The 23,806-nt window shown below is 44.2% G+C and overlaps 1 protein-coding gene and 1 long non-coding RNA gene across 2 annotated transcripts; one reads left to right on the top strand and one right to left on the bottom strand.

Annotated features, from left to right (window-relative positions):
* Positions 1–3,033: 3,033 nt before the first annotated feature.
* LOC118936719 lies at positions 3,034–11,198 on the bottom strand. The gene is made up of 3 exons (XR_005034190.1): positions 10,818–11,198; positions 7,360–7,525; positions 3,034–3,450 (listed from the first exon to the last, which is right to left on the bottom strand). It is a non-coding gene; the product is annotated as an uncharacterized LOC118936719 (long non-coding RNA).
* A 30-nt stretch (positions 11,199–11,228) lies between these two features.
* Positions 11,229–14,757, top strand: LOC110533159 (probable G-protein coupled receptor 83). Its single transcript, XM_036933470.1, has 4 exons — positions 11,229–11,890; positions 12,244–12,369; positions 13,073–13,206; positions 13,678–14,757. Exons 1-4 carry the CDS (start codon positions 11,453–11,455, stop codon positions 14,378–14,380), a joined length of 1,401 nt encoding a protein of 466 aa, XP_036789365.1. The 5' UTR covers positions 11,229–11,452; the 3' UTR covers positions 14,381–14,757.
* Positions 14,758–23,806: the final 9,049 nt, after the last annotated feature.

Genomic DNA, 23,806 nt, shown 5'->3' with positions numbered 1-23,806 from the left:
TCAGCTGTTGTGCAGTCAAGGTAGGAAGAAAACAGAGAATGACACACTCACGCACACTGACACAGCTCATTTAGGGCTAATATTTTGGCTGCATATTGTAGGAAATATATTCATACTTAATTTAGTAGGCTAATTAGGGAATGGGGATTCGGGGGAACATTTAGACACTGGGCTACTTACGATATAGCCTAAGGTCATTAGATTGTTTACGGTGCATTCGGAAAGTATTCAGACCCCTTGACTTTTTCCACATTTTATTACGTTTCATTTTGTTACGTTACAACCTTCTTCTAAAATGGATTAATCGAGACATAATATCCCCATATATTGATCTATACACAATACCCCATAATCACAAAGCAAAAACACGTTTTTGAATTTATATGAATTTAAAAAACTGACAATTGACATTTACAAAAGTATTCAGATTCTTTACTCAGGACTTTGTTGAAGCACCTTTGGCAGCGATTACAGCCTCCAGTCTTATTGGGTATGACGCTACAAGCTTAGCACACCTGTACTTGGGGAGTTTCTCACATTCTTCTCCAGAGATCCTCTTAAGCTCTGTCAGGTTGGATGGGGAGCGTTGCTGCACAGCTATTTTCAGGTCTCTCCAGAGATGTTCGATAGGGTTCAAGTCGGGGCTGGCTGGGCCACTCAAGGACATTCAGAGACTTGTCCCAAAGCCACTCCTGGGTGTGTGCTTAGGGTCGTTGTCATGTTGGAAAGTGAACATTCACCCCAGGCTGAGGTCCTGAGCACTCTGGAACAGGTTTTAATCAAGTATCTCTGTGTACTTTGCTCCGTTCATCTTTGCCTCAATCCTGACTAATCTCCCAGTCCCTGCCTCTGAAAAACATCTCCACAGCGTGATTCTGACCCACCACCATGTTTCACAGCAAGGATGGTGCCAGGTTTCCTCCAGATGTGAAGCTTGGCATTCAGGCCAAAGAGTTCAATCTTGGTTTCATCAGACCAGAGAATCTTGTTTCTCATGGTCAGAGAGTGCTTTGGGTGCATTTTGGCAAACTCCAAGCTGTCATGTGCCTTTTACTGAGGAGTGGCTTCCGTCTGGCCACTCTACCATAAAGCCCAATTGGTGGAGTGCTGCAGAGATGGCGGTCCTTCTGGAAGGTTCTCCCATCTTCACAGAGGAACTCTGGAGCTGTGTCAGAGTGACCATCAGGTTCTTGGTCACCTCCCTGACCAAGGCCCTTCTCCCCGATTGCTCAGTTTGGCTGGGCGGCCAGTTCTAAGAAGAGTCTTAGTGGTTCCAAACTTCTTCCATTTAAGAATGATGAAGGCCAATGTGTTCATGGGGACCGTCAGTGCTGTAGAATTTTTTGATACCGTTCCCCAGATCTGTGCCTTGACACAATCCTGTCTCGGAGCTCTACGGACAATTCCTTCAACCTCATGGCTTGGTTTTTGCTCTGACATGCACTGTCAACTGTGGGACCTTATATAGACAGGTGTGTGCCTTTCCAAATCATGTCCAATCAATTGAATTTACCACAGGTAGACTCCAATCAAGTTGTAGAAACATCTCAAGGATGATCAATGACAACAGGCTGCACCTGAACTCAATTTTCGAGTCTCATTTACTTATGTAAATAAGGTATTTCTGTTTTTTTTAATTTTTAATACATTTGCAAACATTTCTAAAAACCTGTTTTCGCTTTATCATTATGGGTTATTCTGTGTAGATTGATGAGGATTTTTTTTAACGTAATCCATTTCAGAATAAGGCTGTAATGTAACAAAATGTGTAAAAAGGGAAGGGGTCTGAATACCTACCGAATGCACTGTATAACACAAGGGTAAAGCAATAGCCACCTACTAGACATTTATACCGTGCTTTTTACTATTCACAAGTCATTATTTACATTTTAGTCATTTAGCAGAAGCTCTTATCTAGAGTGACTTACTTGCTTTCGAGTGCATTAATGTTAAGTTAGCTAGGTTGGACAGAAACATATCACAGACATTGCAAGTACACTTTTCCTACATAAAGTAGTTATCAGCAAAGTCTGAGCTGGGGGGCGGGCGAGGGGGTTAAGTGGAAGTGGTGGTTCAGGAAAGTAATAATAAAAAATATAAAAAATGGGGTGGGGGGGGGGGGGTCGAGAGGAGGAGGAGGATTATTTAAGATACTCTTTCAAGATGTAGGGATTCAGGTGCTTTCAGAAGATGGGCAGGGACTCTGCTGTCCTAGCTTCAGAGGGAAGCTGGTTCCACCATTTGGGTACCAGGACAGAGAAGAGTTCAGACCAGAGGTGGGAGAACGGAGTGCTTGTGATGGGGTGTAAGGTTTTAGCATAGCCTGAATGTAGGGAGGGGAAGTTCCTCTTGCTGCTCTGTAGGCAAGAACTATGGCCTGCTAGTGGATTCGAGCTTTGACTGAATACCAGTGGAGTTTGTAGAGGAGAGGGGTGACATGGGAGAACTTGGGAAGAATGAAAACCAGGCGGGCTGCAGTATTATGGGTAAGTTGCAGGGGTTTGATGGCACAAGCAGGGAGCTCAGCCAACAGTGAGTTGCAGTAGTTTACACGGGAGATGACAAGTGCCTGGATTAGGACCTGCACAACTTCCTGTTTGAGGTAGGGTCGTACTCTACGGATGATGTAGAGCATGAACCTGCCGGAGCGAGTCACTGTTTTGATGTTTGCAGAGAACGACAGGTTGTTGTCCAGACAAGGTTATTTTCAATCTGGGAGGACGACACTGGAGTTGTCAACCATGATAGATAGGTATTTGAGCAGGCAGGCCTTCCCCGGGAGGAAGAGTAGCTCTGTCTTGTCGAGGTTGAGCTGGAGGTGGTGGGCCGACATCCAAGCTGAGATATCTGCCAGGCACGCAGAGCTGCGTGCTGCCACCTGGGTGTCAGAAGGGCAGAAGGAGGATATTCTTTATCCCTTTACACTTGTGTGTATAAGGTAGTAGTTTTGGAATTGTTAGGTTAGATTACTCATTATTACTGCATTTTCGGAACTAGAAGCACAAGCATTTCGCTACACTCGCATTAACATCTGCTAACCATGTGTATGTGACAAATACATTTGATTTGATTTGGATTTGGAAAGTAGTCGAGTGTCATCCACATAGCAATGATAGGTGAGACCACGTGAGGATAAGATAGAGCCGAGTGACTTGGTGTATAGAGAGAAGAGAGAAGAGAGAGAGGCGCCTAGAACCAATCAGTGAGAGTACGTGGTAGGAGCGGCCTGGCAGGTAGGATGCAATCCAAGAGTGTGCAGAGGCTGAGATACCCATCCCTGAGAGGGTGGAGAGGAGAGTCTGATGGTTCACGGTGTACAAGGCAGATCGGATAGATCTAGGAGGATGAGTCAGCTTTGGCAGTTCGGAGGGCCTTCGTGACACAGAGAAGAGCAGTCTCGGTTGATTGACCAGTCTTGAAGCCGGATTGGTCAGGGTCAAGAGGATCGTTCTGAGAGAGATAAAAAAAATAGTTGATAAGAGACAGTGCACTCAAGTGTTTTGGAAAGAAAAGAGAGAAGGGATACAGGTCTATAGTTTTTGACGACAGATGAGTCGAGTGTATTTCAATACAGGTCAATTTGAGGACAGTGTGTATTTTAATTGTTTAATCAATGTTTATTTGCTTTTGAATATCAGTCTCTTCAGCCCAGTGAGTGCGTTTATGAGCTGAAGTAACAAGTGACTCTGGTGTCGGATTACACTGCATAGGCACTGAAAGGCGCAGCATTGTCAAATTAAGTGCAATGCTGGAAATCTATCTGCATCCAAATAAACTAGTCCTGGCACCGTTCTTTGGCAAAACACAAAAGGTTGTATATTGAATTCAATAGGGGGGGGGGGGGCATTAACCTGGCGCACACAGAAAACACATGAATCACAGTTTCACTCAAAACACCGAAAGGACACCCCTGTCCGACTCCCGGTTCAACCCGTGCCAACCAGCTGTTAGTGGCCAGGGCTCCATGTAGAACCCTCCACTGGAGGTCCTCCATCTAAAACCCACCATATTCTCCGCCCCACCGCCACTGATATGCCTTCACTCCTTTTAGGCTCCTAATATTCCTCACCTTAATGCAGAGGTTGTAGACGGCTTTACCTCCCACCCCCTCAAACTCCCCCATGCTCGGAGTGTTAAAATCTAAGTCCTCCCGACCCGCTTGCCAGTCCCCAGTCTCTGCCGTCACCTGCAGTGGCGGAAACATTGGTGGCTCTCAGCATCGCAGAGTAAAAGTCTGAGAGACCTGCTGTCCTCAACCTCTCCAGCTTTATGAGGAACAGCCCTAATCCGCTAGCCGCTGATGGCGGGGATGGCCCGACCATAAAAAGTCCACCAGCTTGCATTGCAGGTCTGCGAGCAGACCAGCAGGGGGAGGATTGAGGACAGTCAGTTTATGCCACAGGGAAGATGCTACCAGGTTGTTGATTATCAGTACCCTCCCTCTATATGACACTTGGGACAGAAGACACCTCCACCTGGCCAGTCTTAACACCACTGCTTGTGACTGCCCCTCCCAGTTCTTCCTGACCCACCTCTCGGAGCCCAGGTACCCCCAAAATGTTAAGCCCTTCACAACCCCACTGCAAACTCCCTGGAAGCAGAAGAGGGGCCATATCCACCCATGCACCACATAACAGAGCTTTGCTCTTGCCCCAGTTTACCTTAGCTCACAAAGCTCCCTCGTACACCTTCAGACTAGTCTCTAGTGCCTGCATATTCTGACCATCCTGGATACGCCATTTGCATACACTGACACTGCTATGCCTGTCAACACACCCATGCCTGTCCAGCACACTCCCTGCAGTCTCCTGTGTAGCAGGCCCAAAAAAGGATCCATAGCTAGTGTATATAACTTCCCTGATAGAAGGCATCATTGTCTGATGCCCCATCTCACCCAGACTGGCTTACTGAGCCCCCCCCCCCACCTTGACCATATATGACGCCCCAGCATACAATATCTTCACACAGGTCAAAAACATTTCCACAAACCCAAACACAGATATCACATTAAACAGATAATCATGGTCCACTCTATCAAAAGCCTTCTCTTGATCTAAAGAGACCAGTCCAAAGTTCACCTTAGAACCTCTTGACAAGTCCAACATGTCCCTGATTAAGAACAAGTTGTCCGTGCTTGAGCGTCCCAGTATACAATGTGTCTGGTCCTTGTGTACTATAGAGTTCAGATGGGACTTCAGTCTGACCTAGGCAAATATATTGTAGTCAGCATAGAGCAATGCCAAAGGCCTCCAGTTCTTAAGTTCACACAAGTTCCCTTTTTTGGCAGGAGAGTCAGTGCCGCCCGACGGTAGCTCATTAGCAACTCTCCTACCCAGACGCATTCACGAAAAAGAAGTCTAGTCCAACTATTCCCCAGAATTGTGTTTAAAACTCCACTGGGAGTCCATCTACCCCCGGTGCACGGCCGGGGGACATCTGGGTTACGGCCTCTGCCAGTTCATGGGATAACAGAGGAATGTCCATTTCATCCCTCTGTGCCAGAGAGAGCTTAGGGAGTTCTGCAAACAAGACCTGAGCACACATAGGATCACACATTTCTGCCCTATACAACTCAGTATAAAACTCCACAGTCCACTCCCGCATCTCCCCCACCACAGAGGTCACCCGCCCATCAGACAGCCGTAGACAATGCATGCCCTTGACTTCACCACTCTGTCTTTCCAAACCAAAGAAGAAGGATCTGGGAGTGTCCTTGAGCATGGAGAACATAGCTCTTACAAGTGCTCCCTTTGCTTTAACCTGGAAAAAACTTCCCAGGTCTCGACGTAATTAACTAAATTAGCCTGGAGGACTACATTTCCTTGCCCCACCATCTCTACCTCCATCTCACTAATACTATGCTCGAGTTCCCTCAATACTTTCCTACCCTCTGAGGATGAGAGAGCTGTAGACTGTTGACAGAAAAGCCGAATTTGTACTTTTCCCACATCCCACCATTGACTCAGACTTATACTCCTGTCTTTGCTGCCCCAACCTTTCCCCAAAAAATCTGGAAATCTGAGAAAAAAGTGTCATCTTGTAAAAGCTTTACATTAAACTTCCAATAGGATTCATGCCGAAGCCCTGGTGAAATAGACAGCCTAGCCATGGTTATGTGGCGATCCGAAAACCCCACCGGGAGAATGGTAGCGCCCAACAGCCTATTGCTCTGATTCCTGGACGTGTAAAAACTATCAAGTCGGGCTGCACTCACCCTAGCCCCAAATACCTTCACCCATGTATACTGTCTTGTGTCAGGATGTCGAGTTCTCCAAACATCCACGAGGTCGAACTGATTAATGATGTCCCTTAACACTCCCTCTGACCCTGAATGAGGCTCTTCCCCATTTCTGTCTTTCTCAAAATCCATTGTACAGTTCCAGTCCCCGCCGACCACCAGCGTCTCCTCATGCGCTACCTGTGAGAGTTCCTGTCTAAGACACTCAAATAGAACCCCCACTCGTTCTCCCTGTGTTAGGCGCATACACATTTATAAAGAATATGTTTTACATATTCGCCCAACACACTCCTCTTTCTGGCGCCATTTATATTGAACGATCCTACCCGAAGAGTCTCCATAAGAAGTGGGGAAAAGAGCCAGCAAAGAAAGACACCAATAGCAAAACTCAAAAATCCCCAGTGCCAGAAAAAACATATTCATCTAAACAACATCTGAAGGTAGACTTCCTCAACCTAAACCGTTTCTTGGGTGAGAGGACACCATGCCCCTCATTTGTCATAGCATGTTGTACTGACCTTACAAACTTTCTCGGATCAGAAAAAAAGATGAACTTTTTTCCCCTTGTTCCCATTCAGGAACCTTGTCAGTCCCCTCACGGTGTACTTTGACAATTCTGCTTGACTGTACCCTCACCTTGTCTACGGCCTTTATGTGGGCACACAAAGCTCTTATGACGTAAATCCCCTCACTCAAAACACCATAGACTATCTGTGCTGGCAAACCCTGTGTAGAGCCTCTCCCCATGCCTCACTTTCAAATGCACATTTAGCTGTTGCTCATTGTTAGAAACATGAACATAGAAACATGAACACTTGCCTCCGGAACGAAACAACATGCTTAACGGCATCTGCCTGAAAACCTGCCAACAGTACACGAAAACCACTAGCAAACTTACCAAAACAACTCAGCTCTTTCCTGATTTGATCATCCACAATAAACAGAGCCACATTTGCAACTACCACCCTGGTCGAAGGGGTAGAAAGAGGCAAAATTGGCACCAACACACCCCTTACAAATATTCCACTAGCAATGAGCCTACACACCAAATTTGCTATTTTCATGAACACAACCACAACTTTGTTCATTCTGGAAGCAGAATGTATAAATTCAGCTCTTACCTGCTCACCGACCGCGAGCAGAACCTCCTCCACCTTAACTCCATTCTCAGGAACACACCTGAATCCATGCCGTGTCGACAGAGTCTCCTCCGCGCTAGGCTGAGAAGTCATCACGCACACCACACCTTCCAAACCCCAGGAAACGAAAACTCTGTCCTCTTCCACCCTTTGAAAAAACAGTGGGTACAGCTAAAACAAACGGTGCATTAACCCTCCACCACAGAAAACAAACAGTGCATTCACCACAGAAATTAAAATTGAAAGAAAAGACCAAGGAGAGAATCAAGAAAATAAGTTAGGAGAGAGCCCTCCACAGCAAACACCCAAACTCACACAAATAATTCCCAGCATGCACTGCGACAGAGAAAGAGAGAGCGAGGAACTGGCAGTCTCTCCTTGTCTCTCACTGTTTTCTTGTATTGAATTATATGTAGCTTAATATTTAAACACTTAGCTAAATGGACAGGGGGGAACACTTGACATGTACTCATTTGAAATGTGTAGTTAGGCTGTTATAGATGCCCATAGGCTCAGATAATACCTTTCTTTAACCATTACTCCCACATTAATAAACCATTTACTAATCATTAGCAAAGTCATTTTGCAGTCCCTAATCTAAAGTGAGTGCTATTTATACTTTATGTATACTTTTGAAGTGTTTTGAGTCACCTGTCTAATCTCTCACAAAAAAAAGATGGGCATACCATTGGTAGACAAAAGGTAGGTGTGGCTGAATTTTTTGTCCCAGTCCACCCCTGGGCAGAGTAACTTCCACTGTCCGGCTGTGGCTCAACTTACCCCAAGAGACCACTTTTTTTTGGACAAGCTATGTTTTCAAAACTGCAATGTTTCAATGAGTTCTGACTATTTCCAGGGATACACAACATCCTGAAATATTTGTTGATGTATATTTGTTGAAAGAATACTATATTTCCCTTGACGGAGTGATGCTGAATGTAAAAACAAAATGGCACAACTCACCTCACTCTCCCCTACCATTCTTAACCTGTTCTTGATTACAGCAGCCTGGCCAAGAAGCCAAAAGACAGCAATAGAACCATTTTTTTTAAAACATAGGAAGTACAGAAATCACTGGTTGCTTTCTTCTAAATACATTTGGTCGAGCTTATCTTAGACTGCCTGGTGTAAAGCAACACATTGACAAGTCCAAAAAAAAGAGCAAAACCTGCCCACCCAGCACATCAGGTAAGCCAAAACAAGCACAACAAATGTATTGAAAGAAAACAAATAATATCCCACCCACAACTGAAGTGCACAGCCTCCCTTGGGTAGATATTCCTGCAGTACCTGGTAAAAGGCTGGTGTGGATGACATTCCAGGGCTGATCCCAGTCCACCCCGGGGTGGCTTAGTCCTGCTGTGGTAATTATGTTTATCGCTGGTTCTCTAATTAAGTATCTCTGGCTGAAATTACATTTCTCAGAGCAGGAGAAAATTGCAAGTGACGCAGCTCACCTCAGTCCCCTCGATAAACACACACCTCTACACACACACACACACACACACACACACACATACTCTCTCTCTTAGCACGCATACGCACGCACACACTTATTATGACTCCTGCTGTCAGTCGTATAATTTACATAATTAGGTTAACATTTATTCCAGGTCTAATTGAGCCTTTGCTTTTCTGAGCGTGAATTGAATGCCGTGCATTCGTGCGTCACACCTTCGCATAGCCTACTTTTTCAATTTTCCCGGCACTTGGAAAGGCGTTTTCAGTAATCCTCAGCTTTTTCTCCATGTGTTTACCCTTTAGGTGATTCATGTAAATTTGTGCATCTCAAATGGCACTTCTAAAGGGAAGTCGCCAGGGGGCCTTTAAAAGGGGAGTCACCAGTTTCCCAACCCTGATGTCGGCTACACCTGCACTGTATCTGCGAGCTGTTGGCTAGAGCGCACGTGCCAATACCAGAGTGGGCACACTACCTATATAACGCAAAAAAAAAATTGAAGAAAACTATCAGTAGAGTTGAACATGTGAAGTTCCATTTAACTTGTATTTTGTATTCGGTACATGGAATTTACTATGATTCCTTATCACTTGTTGAATCCACTTCAATCCGTGTAGATGAAGGGTAGGACCCGGTTAAATAAGGATTGTTTAACTGTAACGGTGCTGGGTTTTTCATGCTCAACAGTTTCCTGTGTGTTTCAAGAATGGTCCTCCAAAGGACATCTAGTCAACTTGACACAAATGGGTGAAGCATTGGAATTAACATGGGCCAGCATCCCTGTGGAATTCTTTGTACATATTGTAGAGTCCATGTCTCAACAAATTGGGGCTGTTCTGAGGGCAAAGGGGGGTGCAAATCAATATTAAGAAGGTGTTCCTAATGTTTTGTGCACTCAGTGTACGTGATCGTATACTGCACGTGTAAGTGTTACAGTATAGCTTCCGTCCTTCTCCTCGCCCCAACCTGGGCTCGAACCAGGGACCCTCACTCACGAAGCATTTGTTACCCATCGCGTCACAAAAGCCGCGGCCCTTGAAGAGCAAGGGGAACGACTACTTCAAGGTCTCAGACCGAGTGACGTCACCGATCGAAGCGCTATTAGCGCGAACCACCGCTAACTACTAGCCGTTTCACATCGGTTACATAAGCAAGGTTTGACACCATTATGTTTTAGTCTAATCTGTTTGGGTTTCTTGTGGTCAATTTGCAGTCTCCAAATTATTTGTAATTATGTTCCAGTTCCTCGACCATCTGCTCAAGAAAAAAATCCTCCCGTGGCTGAATCTAATTGATGATCCCTGCCATAGAATCCGGCTCTCTGACAGACTATGTTTAACACTTTACGTGCGTGTGTGGGTGGGCTGTCTCAATCATAATAAATGGGTGGCCAATAAATCTTGCTGATTTAATTGCGATTAGCTATCAAGTTCTCTGCCAAGGGGTGCTTTGAATTTTAATGAAATTGCATTTTAATAATTCAGAATCTTTCTAACAAGCGAGAGAGAGAGGTGGAAACTGAGCTGCATTTCCAAACCTCCTGCCAAATGTATGACTATATTAGACACATTTCCCTCAGATTACACAGACCCACAAAGAATTTGAAAACAAATCAAATGTTGATAAACTCCCATATATATTGGGTGAAATATCACAGTGAGTCATCGCAGCAGCAATATTTGTGACCTGTTGCTACAAGAAAAGAGCAACCAGTGAAGAACAAACACCATTGTAAATACAACTTATATTTATGTGTATTTATTTTCCCTTTTGTACTTGAACTATTTACACATTGTTATAACACTGTACATAGCCATTTTATGACATTTGTCTCTATTCCTTTGAAAATGTTGTAAGTTTAATGTTTACTGTTCATTTTTGATTGTTTATTTCACTTTTGTTTATCTATGTTTCCCATGCCAATGAATCCCTTTGAATTGAAATTAAATTGAGAGCGAGAGAGAGAGAGGCAGAGACTAACCTGGCTCTTCAGTCACTGCAAGGAAAGGAAATGAACCTTCTCCGCCCCTTAGTAATCAATTTACACAATCAGGAGAGGAGGGCAGAGATTCCACAACCAGTTTAAACCCTAGAGTCGATGCCCGCGGACCGCGGAAGTTGAATTAGAATAATAAAAAAATCGCCATATAAATCTGTCAGTTTGAACTAGAGATATTTTTTTGTTGCATTGGATGTCTCTCAATCGACCACACTTCCGGATCGGCGGTGAAAGGTGAAATAGCTAGAGCTGTTTTATCAGACCATGAGCAACAAAGAGCCACAGAACACTGCTGTGTACCTCATCGATCATTGTAAAAGTAAACATGTAAGCGTTCATACTTTGACCTCTCTCACTCTATCTCAATGCTTCGCTTCTCTTCTCTCTCAGCGTGAACAAACAAGCATTGAGCCGCCAATATCTGACACAAACACACACACACTGCGCGCGCCTGCAGCACCGGTTTAAAAGTGCTGCCAACACATCGCGCGCAATTACATCTCCTCCAGTATCTGCACAGAGAAAGCAATGTCCCCCTCTCCTCGCGCCGCTACTGATGCGCTCGAGGAAGTCCGGTGATTGGAAGTCCCAATTGGAAGTCCCAATCACCCGCAGACATGCGAGGTGCGTGTCTATGGCTGTCCCTCACCTATTTGGCCGCCAGCCCCGACGGGTTGGGGGCACGGGAATACAGCAACTCAACCGTTATCGGCGGGGTTCTATTTGTGGACGCAGAAGGGCTGTTGAACCTCTCAGACCCGTACACGTCCAACCTGACAAATGTCTTCTCGCTGGACCTGGACGAGGGCACGCTCGCGGACTGGCACTCCATGGCGGGTAAAAAGCGCTACGGGGGAGAGTCCCAGAACGCGACCGTGAAATCCCTACTGGTCGTGGCTTACTCTTTCATCATTGTCATCTCGCTGTTCGGAAACACGCTGGTGTGCCATGTGGTGATCAAGAACAAGCGGATGCACTCCGCCACGAGCCTGTTCATCATTAACCTTGCGGTGGCAGACATTCTCATCACGCTGCTCAACATGCCCTTTACTTTGGTGCGATTCGCACACAGGCACAACACACATCACAGATCATTACACACACACACCTTCGATGTTTTGTTGTTTTAAGAGCGCCTGAGATTCTTGCGGTATAAAAATGTAATATTTTACTGCTACCTTTTTCATCATGGTAGATCAGTGGTTATCTCAGGAAGGGAAAGAACGAATAGGTTTTAAAATCCATTTTAACCAATTATTCACAGATGGTTTGGATGATGTGTGAGGGGTTATCTGTCAGTGTTAAATCGATCTATTACGCGTATGGATAGGAAAGCTCCAGCCTTTCATCACACCATCATGCCAGTAAAAAAACGCACTCGACAACATGCCTGTGTGGTCTCCCTCAGGTTCGCTTTGTGAACAGCAGCTGGGGTTTCGGGAAGGGTATGTGCCACATCAGCCGGTTCGTCCAGTACTGCTCCCTGCACGTATCCACACTCACTCTCACGGCAATCGCGCTGGACAGACGTCAGGTAGGCCAACAGTCATGCATACAATTGGTGAATGTCGGGTATGTGCTTCGTCTAATTAAAGTGTTGCAGTTTGCTTAGTCTAGCAAAATAACATCTGTAAAGGAAAGCTGTTAGGAAAGTGGGTCAAGCGTCAGCACGCAAAAGCGCAAAGGGGAGCTGTCCACGCGGCAATTCTGCCTTTGCTCAAGCGGTGAATCAAATAGACTCGCTAATTGTCGGCTTGTTACTAGTGAATCACCAGGCTGACCGTTCGATACAGGCAACGAACAGCTAACTATTATGATGTTGTGTCCACATAGAAATACATTTTTAGGGATAGGTCTATTTCAATGAAGCATGACAATATATGTAACATACATTTATTGGTTAATGGTCATAGTTTGAGGGACAAGACTGCTCCCAAGCTATTTTCTGGCGTCTGCTGTAGTCTATCCTTTCAATATAATTCATATTTGATGGTTTTCACATTAAGTTGTTTTTCATAGAGTTGTATTGGATATGAGTCTACTATGTATCAATGAGCTACAGAGCTCAAGCTGAGTTTGAGTACGATTTTTTTTTTCTCAAACTAAAAGTGTAGCTTGTACGGGAGGAGTGTGTAACAGAGAATAGCAGCAGGTGTGTGTAATGGAGTGTGTGTCTTGGAGAATGTCTGGTGTGTATAATGCGGCCTGATAAAAACACTTTGTTTGTGTGTGTGCAGGTCATTCTCCACCCTCTGAGGCCCCGCATGTCCCCGACTCGCGGGGTTGTGTGTGTGATTCTCATCTGGGTCATGGCCAGCTGCTTCTCCTTGCCTCATGCTATCTACCAGAAGCTCCTAACCTTTGTGTACAGGTACACACACAAGTACACACACACACTTTACCTTTGTGTACAGGTACCCCCCCCCCCCACCACACACACACACACAATACATCGATAGAACAAACACTTCACTATCATGCACAGGTACACACACGCACACTATATTGATCAACCAAACACCACCTTTGTGTACACAATACCCACAAGGTATTTTTCTCTCACACGTCTCTCTTCCCTCCAGCCTCTCCCACTCTCCCTCTCACTACATTTCTCATTAGACTTTTTGTTTTGGGGTTTCCAATATTGTTCCAATATTGTTGACTTTTCACGAGTGTATTCTTCCCTGTGCAATACTCATAGCTGGTTATGGGGTCTCTCTCGTTTTCCTCTCTCTCCCTCCTTTCATTCTCCTTCTCACTCTCCCCCATCTTCCCCTCCTTCTCACTCCCTCTCCCTTCTCTCTCACTCCCTACCCCCCCCCCCCCCCCCCCCCCCTCTCAGTAAGGAGAAGGTGCGCAGCCTTTGCGTCCCCGACTTCCCCGAGCCCTCTGACGTCTACTGGCAGTGCATCGACCTCCTCACCTTCATCCTCCTCTACGTCCTACCCCTCCTCATCATCACGGCCGCCTACTCAACCGTGGCTCGCCGCCTGTGGCGCCGTAATGCTATTGGGGACACCACCACTGCGCAGTTCGCTGTGCAGCGGCGGAAGCGGCGGCGCACCCTGGCTATGTTGTTGGCGGTTGTTGGGGTGTTCGCGGTATGCTGGTTCCCTCTGAACTGCTATGTGGTGCTTCTCTCCAGCCAGGCCATTCAGTCATCCAATGCCTTGTATTTCTGTTTTCATTGGCTGGCGATGAGCTCGACGTGTTACAATCCCTTCATCTACTGTTGTCTGAACCCCGCCTTCCGCCAGGAGCTAAGGCAGCTATTGGGCATGTGCCAGAGGAGGGGGCGTGGAGGGGTGGGGCCGGTGCTGGTGGCTCCGCCCTCCTGCGCACCCTGCCACAGAGCCGCCTGGCCGGAGAGCCGCACTGGTTCTCGGCCGAGTCACGCCTCTTCACACCCGAGCCACGCCTCTTCTCGACCAAGCCACTCCTCGTCCTCTCACCAGCCCCCTAAAGACAGGCATGTCCTTTTCTCCGCTAGACATGCCAGTAAAACAGACATCCTATCAGTGGAGCCTATAGTAGCTGTCAGTTAACTTCAACTACCAGAATGCATTTTGGTTGGGATTGAGTGAATGATTGAGTTTATTTGACAATTAAAGACGTGTAAAGTTGCTGCATTAGGTGGTGAGTCCTGTTGAAGGACTACGTTGTTAGCCAAAGACAGTGGGGGCTCTTGAACAGGAAATGTGAGATCTTTCAACTTTCATGACAGCGCCACTTTCAGGAAGAAATGTCTCACATGGATAGGAGTAGGGGTTGGAGAGGTCTAGCAACAAATGCAACACCCAAACCAGCAACTACTCTGTCAGCACATACTGTATACACTGAGTGTACAAAGCATTTAAGGACACCTTCCTAAAATTGAGTTTACCTTCCGAACAGCCTCAGTTCGTTGGGGCATGGACTCTACAAGGTGTCAAAAGTGTTCAACAGGGATGCTGGCCCAAGTCGACTCTAATGCTTCCCACAGTTGTGTCAAGTTGGCTGGATGTCCTTTGGGTGGTGGGACATTCTTGATACACACGGGAAACTGTGGGTACTACCATACCCTGTTCAAAGGCACTGAAAGGGACACACACAATCCATTTCTCAATTGTCTCATGGCCTAAACATCCTTCTTTAACTTATCTCCTCCCTTTCATCGACAATGAATGAAGTGGATTTAACAAGTGACATAAATAAGGGATCATAGCTTTCACCTGGGGAGTCTATGCCATGGAAAGAGCAGGTGTCCTCGATGTTTCGTACACTCAGTATACATTAGCAGAACAGTATTGTCGCGGCATAGACAGTTCTGCTTTGTCTCGGGACCGCGTTGCACCACAACCTGCGAAACTTCTCTGCCTCTCTTTATGTTCTGGCTCTGTCTAGTTATTTTGTCTCGCTTTCCGAATAAGTCACGGACATTTATATCCGTTATTGGACATCAAAAGGCGGTGGAATTTTGTCATTTCACCAGCTGCTGTTCATTCCAAAAAAATAATATTGTCATTCCCACTTCATTCCCACTGCACACAGATTATTAAGTGTTGTGGTGGGTCCCTGACAGCTTTTCATTTCATTTTTGTTGAAGACAGAACTATCTAACCAGTGGGGGTGAAGACTGTGAGCGCAATATTCCGCTCCCCGAGTTTCACTGCTGCTGTCGCGGAGTTGCAGGAAGGCGAGGGGCTGATGGAGCTAGAGTTTGAAGGAACAATCTGTAACTTTCACTTCCAGCCGGAAGTGCTATCCCTGCACATTTGTGTACTGTGGCATTGGGTCTCGCTCGGCAAATGTAACTGAAGGTGACCCACAGAATTTCAGTAACTCTGTAGCAGGTTCTGTGCATTTGCCAAGATCCACTCCTAATGTTTGCAAAAATGTGGAGGGACAGCGCTTTTAACCATGGACTGTAAACAAAAGTAACAGACCGAACCTTTAAGATCTGATAAGAGTTCAGGACCGTGGGAAAGAGGAAAGGGGTAAGCTTTTGTGGCCCCCGAAAATGCCCAGGTATGTGCACCATGTCATTGCGGTCTCTCGCTCTGCTGTGTGGATTCTTGCTAGCTGTCACTCAAATGGTGAGGGGCTGAAGCTCATTGGCCGGAAACTGCTAGAGGGCTGGCCCACGTGGGGGTAAATGTAGGGATTTCGTGGCTAATTGACATAAAATCGTAATTCTGCTCCTAGATTTATGTATTGTATGTATACATATTGACACATCCAGCCCAAAGCGGGAGGTAAAAAAAATAAAATAAAAAAATACTAGTTGCCAAAGTACCAGAGCATAAATGTCTAAATGGGCTCCCGAGTGGTGCAGTGGTCTAAGGCACTGCATCTCAATGCAAGAGGCATCATTACAGTCCCTGGTTTGAATCCAGGCTGGATCAGATCTGGCTGTGATTGGGAGTCACATAGGGCGGCGCACAATTGGCCCGTCTGGGTTTGGCCGGGTTAGGCCGTCATTGTAAATAAGAATTTGTTCTTTTAACTGACTTGCCTAATTAAATCAATATTAAATATATATTTATTTTTTTCAGTTGGATGAATATATTAAAGAAAAAAAGTGGTAAACTATACTTGACGGAAGGAACCCTATAGGCCTGGTCAAAAGTAGTGCACTAAAGTAGAACAGGGTGCTATTTGGGACACTTTCTATAATGAGAATGGTACTGGTTATATTATGCATTAGCTTGTTGGAAATGAGGCACCGAGTAACCTCGTTCGAACCATGAACCAAATACATAGAGAGAGGGCTGGTGGACAAGATGAGTCACTCGTCAAAGGGTTCTGTAATACTGTTGATGGAACTGGTAACCAGACCTGGGATAACATTTTATTTGTTTTAAAAAAAATACTTTGTATCCATTTCATTTAGCTGACCAGGAGTGTCGGGTGGGTGAGGTTTGCACATTTGGGACTATTCTATTGTAGGTTAAGCGAAATCAAGTGCATCTAAAGTACGTGAAAGAAAACAAGCAGCGTTTTCACCAAGACCTGACAGTGATATGAATGACAGATTTGCACGTCTGTGTCAATGTTTACTTCTTAATTCATTTGAATGTTGAGCGAACGGGGTAAAAGTGTGAGCATCTGTGACATGATGTTCACGTGTACAGATGATAATGATGGTGGTTTAAACCTGACATTCGAACATGCTTGTGTTAATGTTTGGTTTCATGGAAGTTGTTCTCGTTTTGAACGTTGACGCTAGGGTATTGTGCGAGTTGCTGGTAACGTCAGGCATGAGCATCTGTAATATGATGGTTTTGTGATGTAAATGTGATGTGGCATCTGAATTGTGAATTCTTCCGTCTCTCTGTGCTTTCTGAGATCCCATTGCCTTAACTCATAGTGCACATATCTTTGTGTACACGCCTTTCTCATAAAAGGCTGTACTTTCCTTTTGCGATATTTATCCATTTGTTCATGAATTAGGATTCTCCACCAAATATTGTGTTACAGATGTGTTTGTAGAAATAGATATGTGATTCTCTTTTCAAAAGCCATTAAAATATGCGACAACGATGGGTTGGTGTGACTCATAGACAACGGTATGGTTTTGTGCACTGTTATTTCTGATCTCCCTTTCTTCTTCCATTAAGAGTCTCTGTGTGTGTGTGTGTGTGTGTAGCTAATCTTTCTGAACTCCAACTCTGCTACTATTCATGAGAGTGTGGGGGGGGGGGGGGGGGTCATTGTGTCGAGGGAACGTGAGGTCCAAGGTCAGTTACATGAATGAGTGCAGAGCATTTCACGTACGGCACATGAAACACCTGAAAGACGGAAATGTGGGCTCAAAGAAGCACAAATAAGGTGACGTCTGTCTGATGACTTCAAGCAAGTCCCAAAGGAATGTTGATTAACCTTCTCTGCCCCTTTGGAATCAAATGACACTCAGGATACGGAGGTATTTACGGAAAATTTGATTTTAGTCTTGCCGTAACGAACAAGTGTACTGACATTTACAATGCCTGCTAGGCTGCTATGCACAATCTATTCCAAATTGGGATTCACACATTGTGGTTGAGGGGTCAATTTCAGTTTCTGTTTGAATTGTATTCTGAATGAATCCTCATCCAAATGCAGTTAGTGCCTACTCAGTGGTTCTGAGAACCAGATGTTTCTTCGAGCTTGGTAGGAGCGTGGTTGTTCTATGGTTGTTATGGATACAACCTTCCCATAACCTTTCAGGTTTCCTCAAGGATCTACTTAAAGTAATGTTCTCAAAATGTTAAGAGAACGTTAAGAAACAAAATGTTCTTCTGTGGGAATTTTGGTACTTCAGCATAACCTTTTTGTCCAGTTTTCTCATGGTTCTATTTAAAGTCATGTTCTCGGAACGTTAAGAAAACTTACCATTAAAACCACAACAAAACATTAGTAACATTCTAGGTATATTACTGAAAACCATGTACATTCCGTTCTTAGCATCATCAAAACTCTCTCCAGCCTCTATCTTGTTAGGTGTGTTGGCCGTGCCCACTAATTGGCCACATCTAAACATAATGAGTGCTTGTTTCCTTTGAAATAGGGTACGTTTGAATAGACTAAAATGACAAGCTCTGTATGAGTTACAAAAACATGGCATGGTAGCTCCATCCTGGTCCCACAGTTGACTAATTCCATGGGTAGAAAGGAGAAGTTCATAGGTTCAAATCTCACTGACAACATGCTGCAATAAAAAATAAAAGTGTTGTCCTGATTAATGCCTAAATCCAGCTGCTTCTCAAAATACAATCTCAAGCATTCATTTGGTTGCTGTGCTCTGCATTTAAGAACTGATTTCAGGACTGTGGGAAAGAAGAAAGTGGTAAACTATACTTGATGGAAGGTACCCTATAGGCCTGGTCAAAAGCAGTGCACTAAAGTAGAACAGGGTGCCATTTGGGACACTGTCCACGAGAAGGCTACTGGTTATATGCTACATTATGCGTTCACTTGTTGGCAATGAGGCACTGAGTAACCTCGTCCGCAGGCTCAATTACAGAGAGGGCCGGCTGGTGGACAAGATGAGTCACTCAAAGGGTTCTGTAATACTGTTGATGGAACTGGTAACCAGACCTTGGATAACATTTTATTTGTTTTCTTAAAAAATGTTTGTATCTATTTTATTTAGCTGAACAGGAGCACCAGGTGGGTGGGGTTTGCACTTTTTGACAATTCTATTGTAGGGCAACGTAATCAAGAACACCCAATTCATGTGAAAGAATACAAGTAGCGTTTCCACCAAGACCTGATGGTAATTTGAATTACAGATTTGTAAATGTTTGTGTCATTTCGTTCTTAATTCATTTGAATGTTGAGCGGACAGGGTGAAGTGTGAGCATTTGAACATGCTTGTGTTAGTGTTTGGTTTCATGGAAGTTGTTCTCGTTTTGAACGTTGACGCTAGGGTATTGTGCGAGTTGATGCTAACATCAGACATGAGCATCTGTAATATGATGTTTTTGTGATGTGGGATCTGAATTGTGAATTCTTCCCTCTCTCGATCTGTGCTTTCTGAGATCCATTGCCTGAACTCATAGTTCACATATTTTTGTCGTGTACACGCCTTTCTCATAAAATACTGCACTTTCCTTTTGAGATATGTAGCAATTTGTTCATGAATTGTGATTCTCCACCAATTATTGTGTTATCTATGTGTCTGTGTTCATAGTTCCACATAAGTGATTCAAAGTCCTGTTCTTCTTTACAAAAGTGTAAAATATATATTTCTACTTTACATGGTCAGCCGTGCACCAGCCAGATTGTGTTTGTGTGTGCGCATGCATGTGTGTGCGTGAGTGTGTGCAGATGCTTGCATGCGTGGGACGGTATTGCCAAAGGGTTTGAGTTCAGTTTCTGCTCTGGTTTAGCTCCTTAGTAATGGATTGTGACTGGCTGATTGCTCTGTTAACATTTGGCCAATATGTTATTGTCCAACCCCTTTAACTTTTTCTCTTTTCAAAATCCATTAAAGTATGCGACAACGATGGGTTGGTGTGACTCATAGACAACGGTATGGTTTTGTGCACTATTATTTCTGAACTCCCTCTCTTCTTCCATTATGAGTCTCTCTGTGTGTCTGTCTGTGTGTGTGTGTGTGTAGCCACTCTTTCTGAACTCCAACTCTGCTACTATTCATGAGAGTGTGGGGGGGGGGGGGGGTCATTGTGTCGAGGGAACGTGAGGTCCAAGGTCAGTTACATGAATGAGTGCAGAGCATTTCACGTACGGCACATGAAACACCTGAAAGATGGAAATGTGGCATCAAGAAGCACAAATAAGGTGACATCTGTCTGATGACCTCAAGCAAGTCCCAAAGGAATGTTGATTAACCTTCTCTGCCCCTTCGTAATCAAATGACACTTTCAGGATACGGAGGTATATACGAAAAATGTCATTTCTGTCCTGCTGTTGCGAATAAGTGTGTGACATTTAACATGCCTGCTAGGCTGCTATTCACAATCTATTCCAATTTTATATTCACACATTGTGCTTGTCGGAGACAATTTCAGTTTCTGTTTGAATTGTATTCTGAACAAGTCCTCATCAAAATGCAGTTAGTGCCTACCCAGTGGTTCTGAGAACCAGATGTTTCTTGGAGCTTGGTAGGAGCGTGGTTGTTCTATGGTTATTTTGGATACAACCTTCCCATAACCTTTCCTACAGGTTTCTTCATGGATCTACTTAAAGTAATGTTGTCAAAATGGTCAGAGAACGTTAAGAAACAAAATGTTCTTCTTGGGGAATTTTGGTACTTTTGCATAATGTTTTTCTTCCCAGGTTCCTCATGGTTCTATTCAAAGTCACGTTCTCAGAACGTTTAGAGAACGTACCATTAAAACCACAACAAAACATTAGTAGCATTCAAAGGTCCCTCTATCTTGTTATGTGTGTTGTGTGTTGGCAGTGCCCACTCATTTCCCACATGTGATCTTAATGAGTGCTTGTTTCCTTTGAAATAGGGTCCGTTTGAATAGACACAATTGAACAGCTTTGTATGAGTGACAAAAACACGGCACGGTAGCTCCATCCTGGTGGCGCGGTGGACTAATTCCAATGAAAGAGACCAGAAGGTTTGAATCTCACTGGCAACATGTCACCATAAAAAAAGACCATGTTTTTCATGATTAATGCCTAAGCAAATGAATGTCCATGTGTCCTATATGTGCTTGGAGTTCAAAACAATGTACTAAGCCCAAACTAAGCCAGAAGTCTTATTAAAAGTATTATTGAATGTTATTTAATTACCTTCAAATAACCTATCATTTCCATTATCGAAACTTTCAGGTAACCATTGAGAAACGTTCTCAGAACCTCCATGCAAACTAAAAACTGAGCATTACCAGAACAGTTAAAATTTTCACTATGGCTCTCATAACGTTTTGTTCCGTTTTAACGGTCAGGTTATATATAGGAAACCAAAAACATACGTTCCCACAACTTTCAAGGAACCAAAATTGGTGTAAAAAAAATTTGCAAAGTAATCCTTTTTTAGATTAAATTTTAAGGCAACAAAATGTGAAGACTGTGAAAGGTGTATCTCTTGATCCATTGCCTTAATTCAAGGTGCACATATTTTTTGTAGACCCTACCATGAAATGCTTACTTACAAGCCCTTAACCAACAATGCAGTTCAAGAAATACAATTAAGAAAATAGTTACTAAATAAACTCAAGTAGAAAAATATAATAAAGTCAAAAATGAACTAAATGCATTGAGATAATAACGAGGTTATATACGCAGGGTACCGGCACCGAGTCAGTGTGCGGGGGTACAGGTTAGTCGAGGTAGTGTGTGTGTGTGTGTGTGTGTGTGTGCAACTGTGTGCACATGCTTGTATGTGTGGGTTGATATTGCCAAAGGGTTTGAATAAAGGTTCTGTTCTGGTTTTGCTCTTACGACTGGCTGATTTGTTAACTGAGCAATTGGTCAATACATTCATTATCCAACCCATTGTTGGTTTTAACTATTTCTCTTTTCAAAAGCCACGTGACAAGGATGGGCTGGTGTGATTCATAGATAATGATATGGCTTTATGCACTTCCTCCATTAAGTCTATGTGTGTGTCAGACAATGTTTCTGAATTCCCACTCTGCTACGATTCATGTGAGTGGGAGTCATTGTGTCCAGGGAACAAGGTGTACTAGGTCAGTTATACACGATTGAGCACAGGTAATTCAATGCACAGCGCTGAAAGATGTCATTGGAAATGTGTCGACAAAGAAGCACTTAACACGGTGACTTGGGGTCTTTCATTGTGCTGCTCTGTAAGATCTACTGCCACTGAGAGAGTGAGACCAGCGGTTAGCTTGTCCCTTCATAGCCACGGGAGGTATGGGTACTGCAGCACCCCTTGACAAATCTGAATTTTAAAAAGTGCCCTGAGCCTTTACTAGTCCTGTATTAGCAGACCGATATAGCCGTCTGTGGTGCGGGCGACAAAGACAAATTCTGCCCCTCGCACAATAACAAAAAAAGCCCCAAAACGCCTTCCTGCAGCTACAGTGCATTCGGAAAGTATTCAGACACCTTGACTTTTTCCACATTTTGTTTCATTACAGGCATATTCTAGAATAGATTCAATAAAAATCAAAAACTTCATAAATCTACACAAGATACCCCAATGACAAAGCAAAAACAGGTTCCTAGACATGTTTGCAAATATATATCACTTATTATTGATGGGCCTATCTACAGTCGTGGCCTAAAGTTTTGAGAATGACAAATTCATTTTCAAAAGTCTGTGGCCTCAGTTTGTATGATGGCAATTTGCATATACTCCAGAATGTTATGAAGAGTGATCGGATGAATTGCAATTAATTGCAAAGTCCCTCTTTGCCATGCAAATGAACTGAATCCCCCCAAAACATTTCAACTGCATTTACAGCCCTGCCACAAAAGGACCAGCTGACATCATGTCAGTGATTCTCTCGTTAACACAGGTGTGAGTCGTGACGTGGACAAGGCTGGAGATCACTCTGTCATGCTGATTGAGTTCGAATAACAGACTGGAAGCTTCAAAAGGAGGTTGGTGCTTGGAATCATTGCTCTTCCTCTGTTAATCATGGTTACCTGCAAGGAAACACGTGCCATCATCATTGCTTTGCACAAAAAGGGTTTCACAGGCAAGGATATTGCTGCCAGTAAGATTGCACCAAAATCAACCATTTATCGGATCATGAAGAACTTCAAGGAGAGCGGTTCAATTGTTGTGAAGAAGGCTTCAGGGCACCCAAGAAAGTTCAGCAAACGCCAGGACCGTCTCCTAAAGTTGATTCAGCTGCGGGATCGGGGCACCACCAGTACAGAGTTTGCTCAGGAATGGCAGCAGGCAGGTGTGAGTGCATCTGCATGCACAGTGAGGCTAAGACTTTTGGAGGATGGCCTGGTGTCAAGAAGGGCAGCAAAGAAGCCACTTCTCTCCAGGAAAAACATCAGGGACAGTTTGGTGACGAATAATGCCTTTTCCAGCATGATGGAGCACCTTACCATAAGGCAAAAGTGATAACTAAGTGGCTGGCTCGGGGAACAAAACATCGATATTTTGGGTCCATGGCCAGGAAACTCCCCAGACCTTAATCACATTGAGAACACGTGGTCAATCCTCAAGAGGCGGGTGGACAAACAAAAACCCACAAATTCTGACCAACTCCAAGCATTGATTATGCAAGAATGGGCTGCCATCAGTCAGGATGTGGCCCAGAAATTGATTGACAGCATGTCAGGGCAGATTGCAGAGGTCTTGAAAAAGAAGGGTCAACACTGCAAATATTGCATCTACTTCATGCAATTGTCAATAAAAGCCTTTGACACTTATGATTATAATTATTATTATTGTAATTATACTTCAGTATTCCATAGTAACATCTGACAAAAATATCTAAAGACACTGAAGCAGCAAATTTTGTGAAAATTAATATTTGTGTCATTCTCAAAACTTTTGGCCTACGACTGTAGCGTATTGCTGTGACTCAAACTGCTGCTCTCAT

The sequence above is a fragment of the Oncorhynchus mykiss genome, chromosome 10 (assembly GCF_013265735.2).
Source record: "Oncorhynchus mykiss isolate Arlee chromosome 10, USDA_OmykA_1.1, whole genome shotgun sequence".
Lineage (NCBI taxonomy): Eukaryota > Metazoa > Chordata > Actinopteri > Salmoniformes > Salmonidae > Oncorhynchus > Oncorhynchus mykiss.
This window is presented reverse-complemented; position numbering and strand designations above follow the sequence as displayed.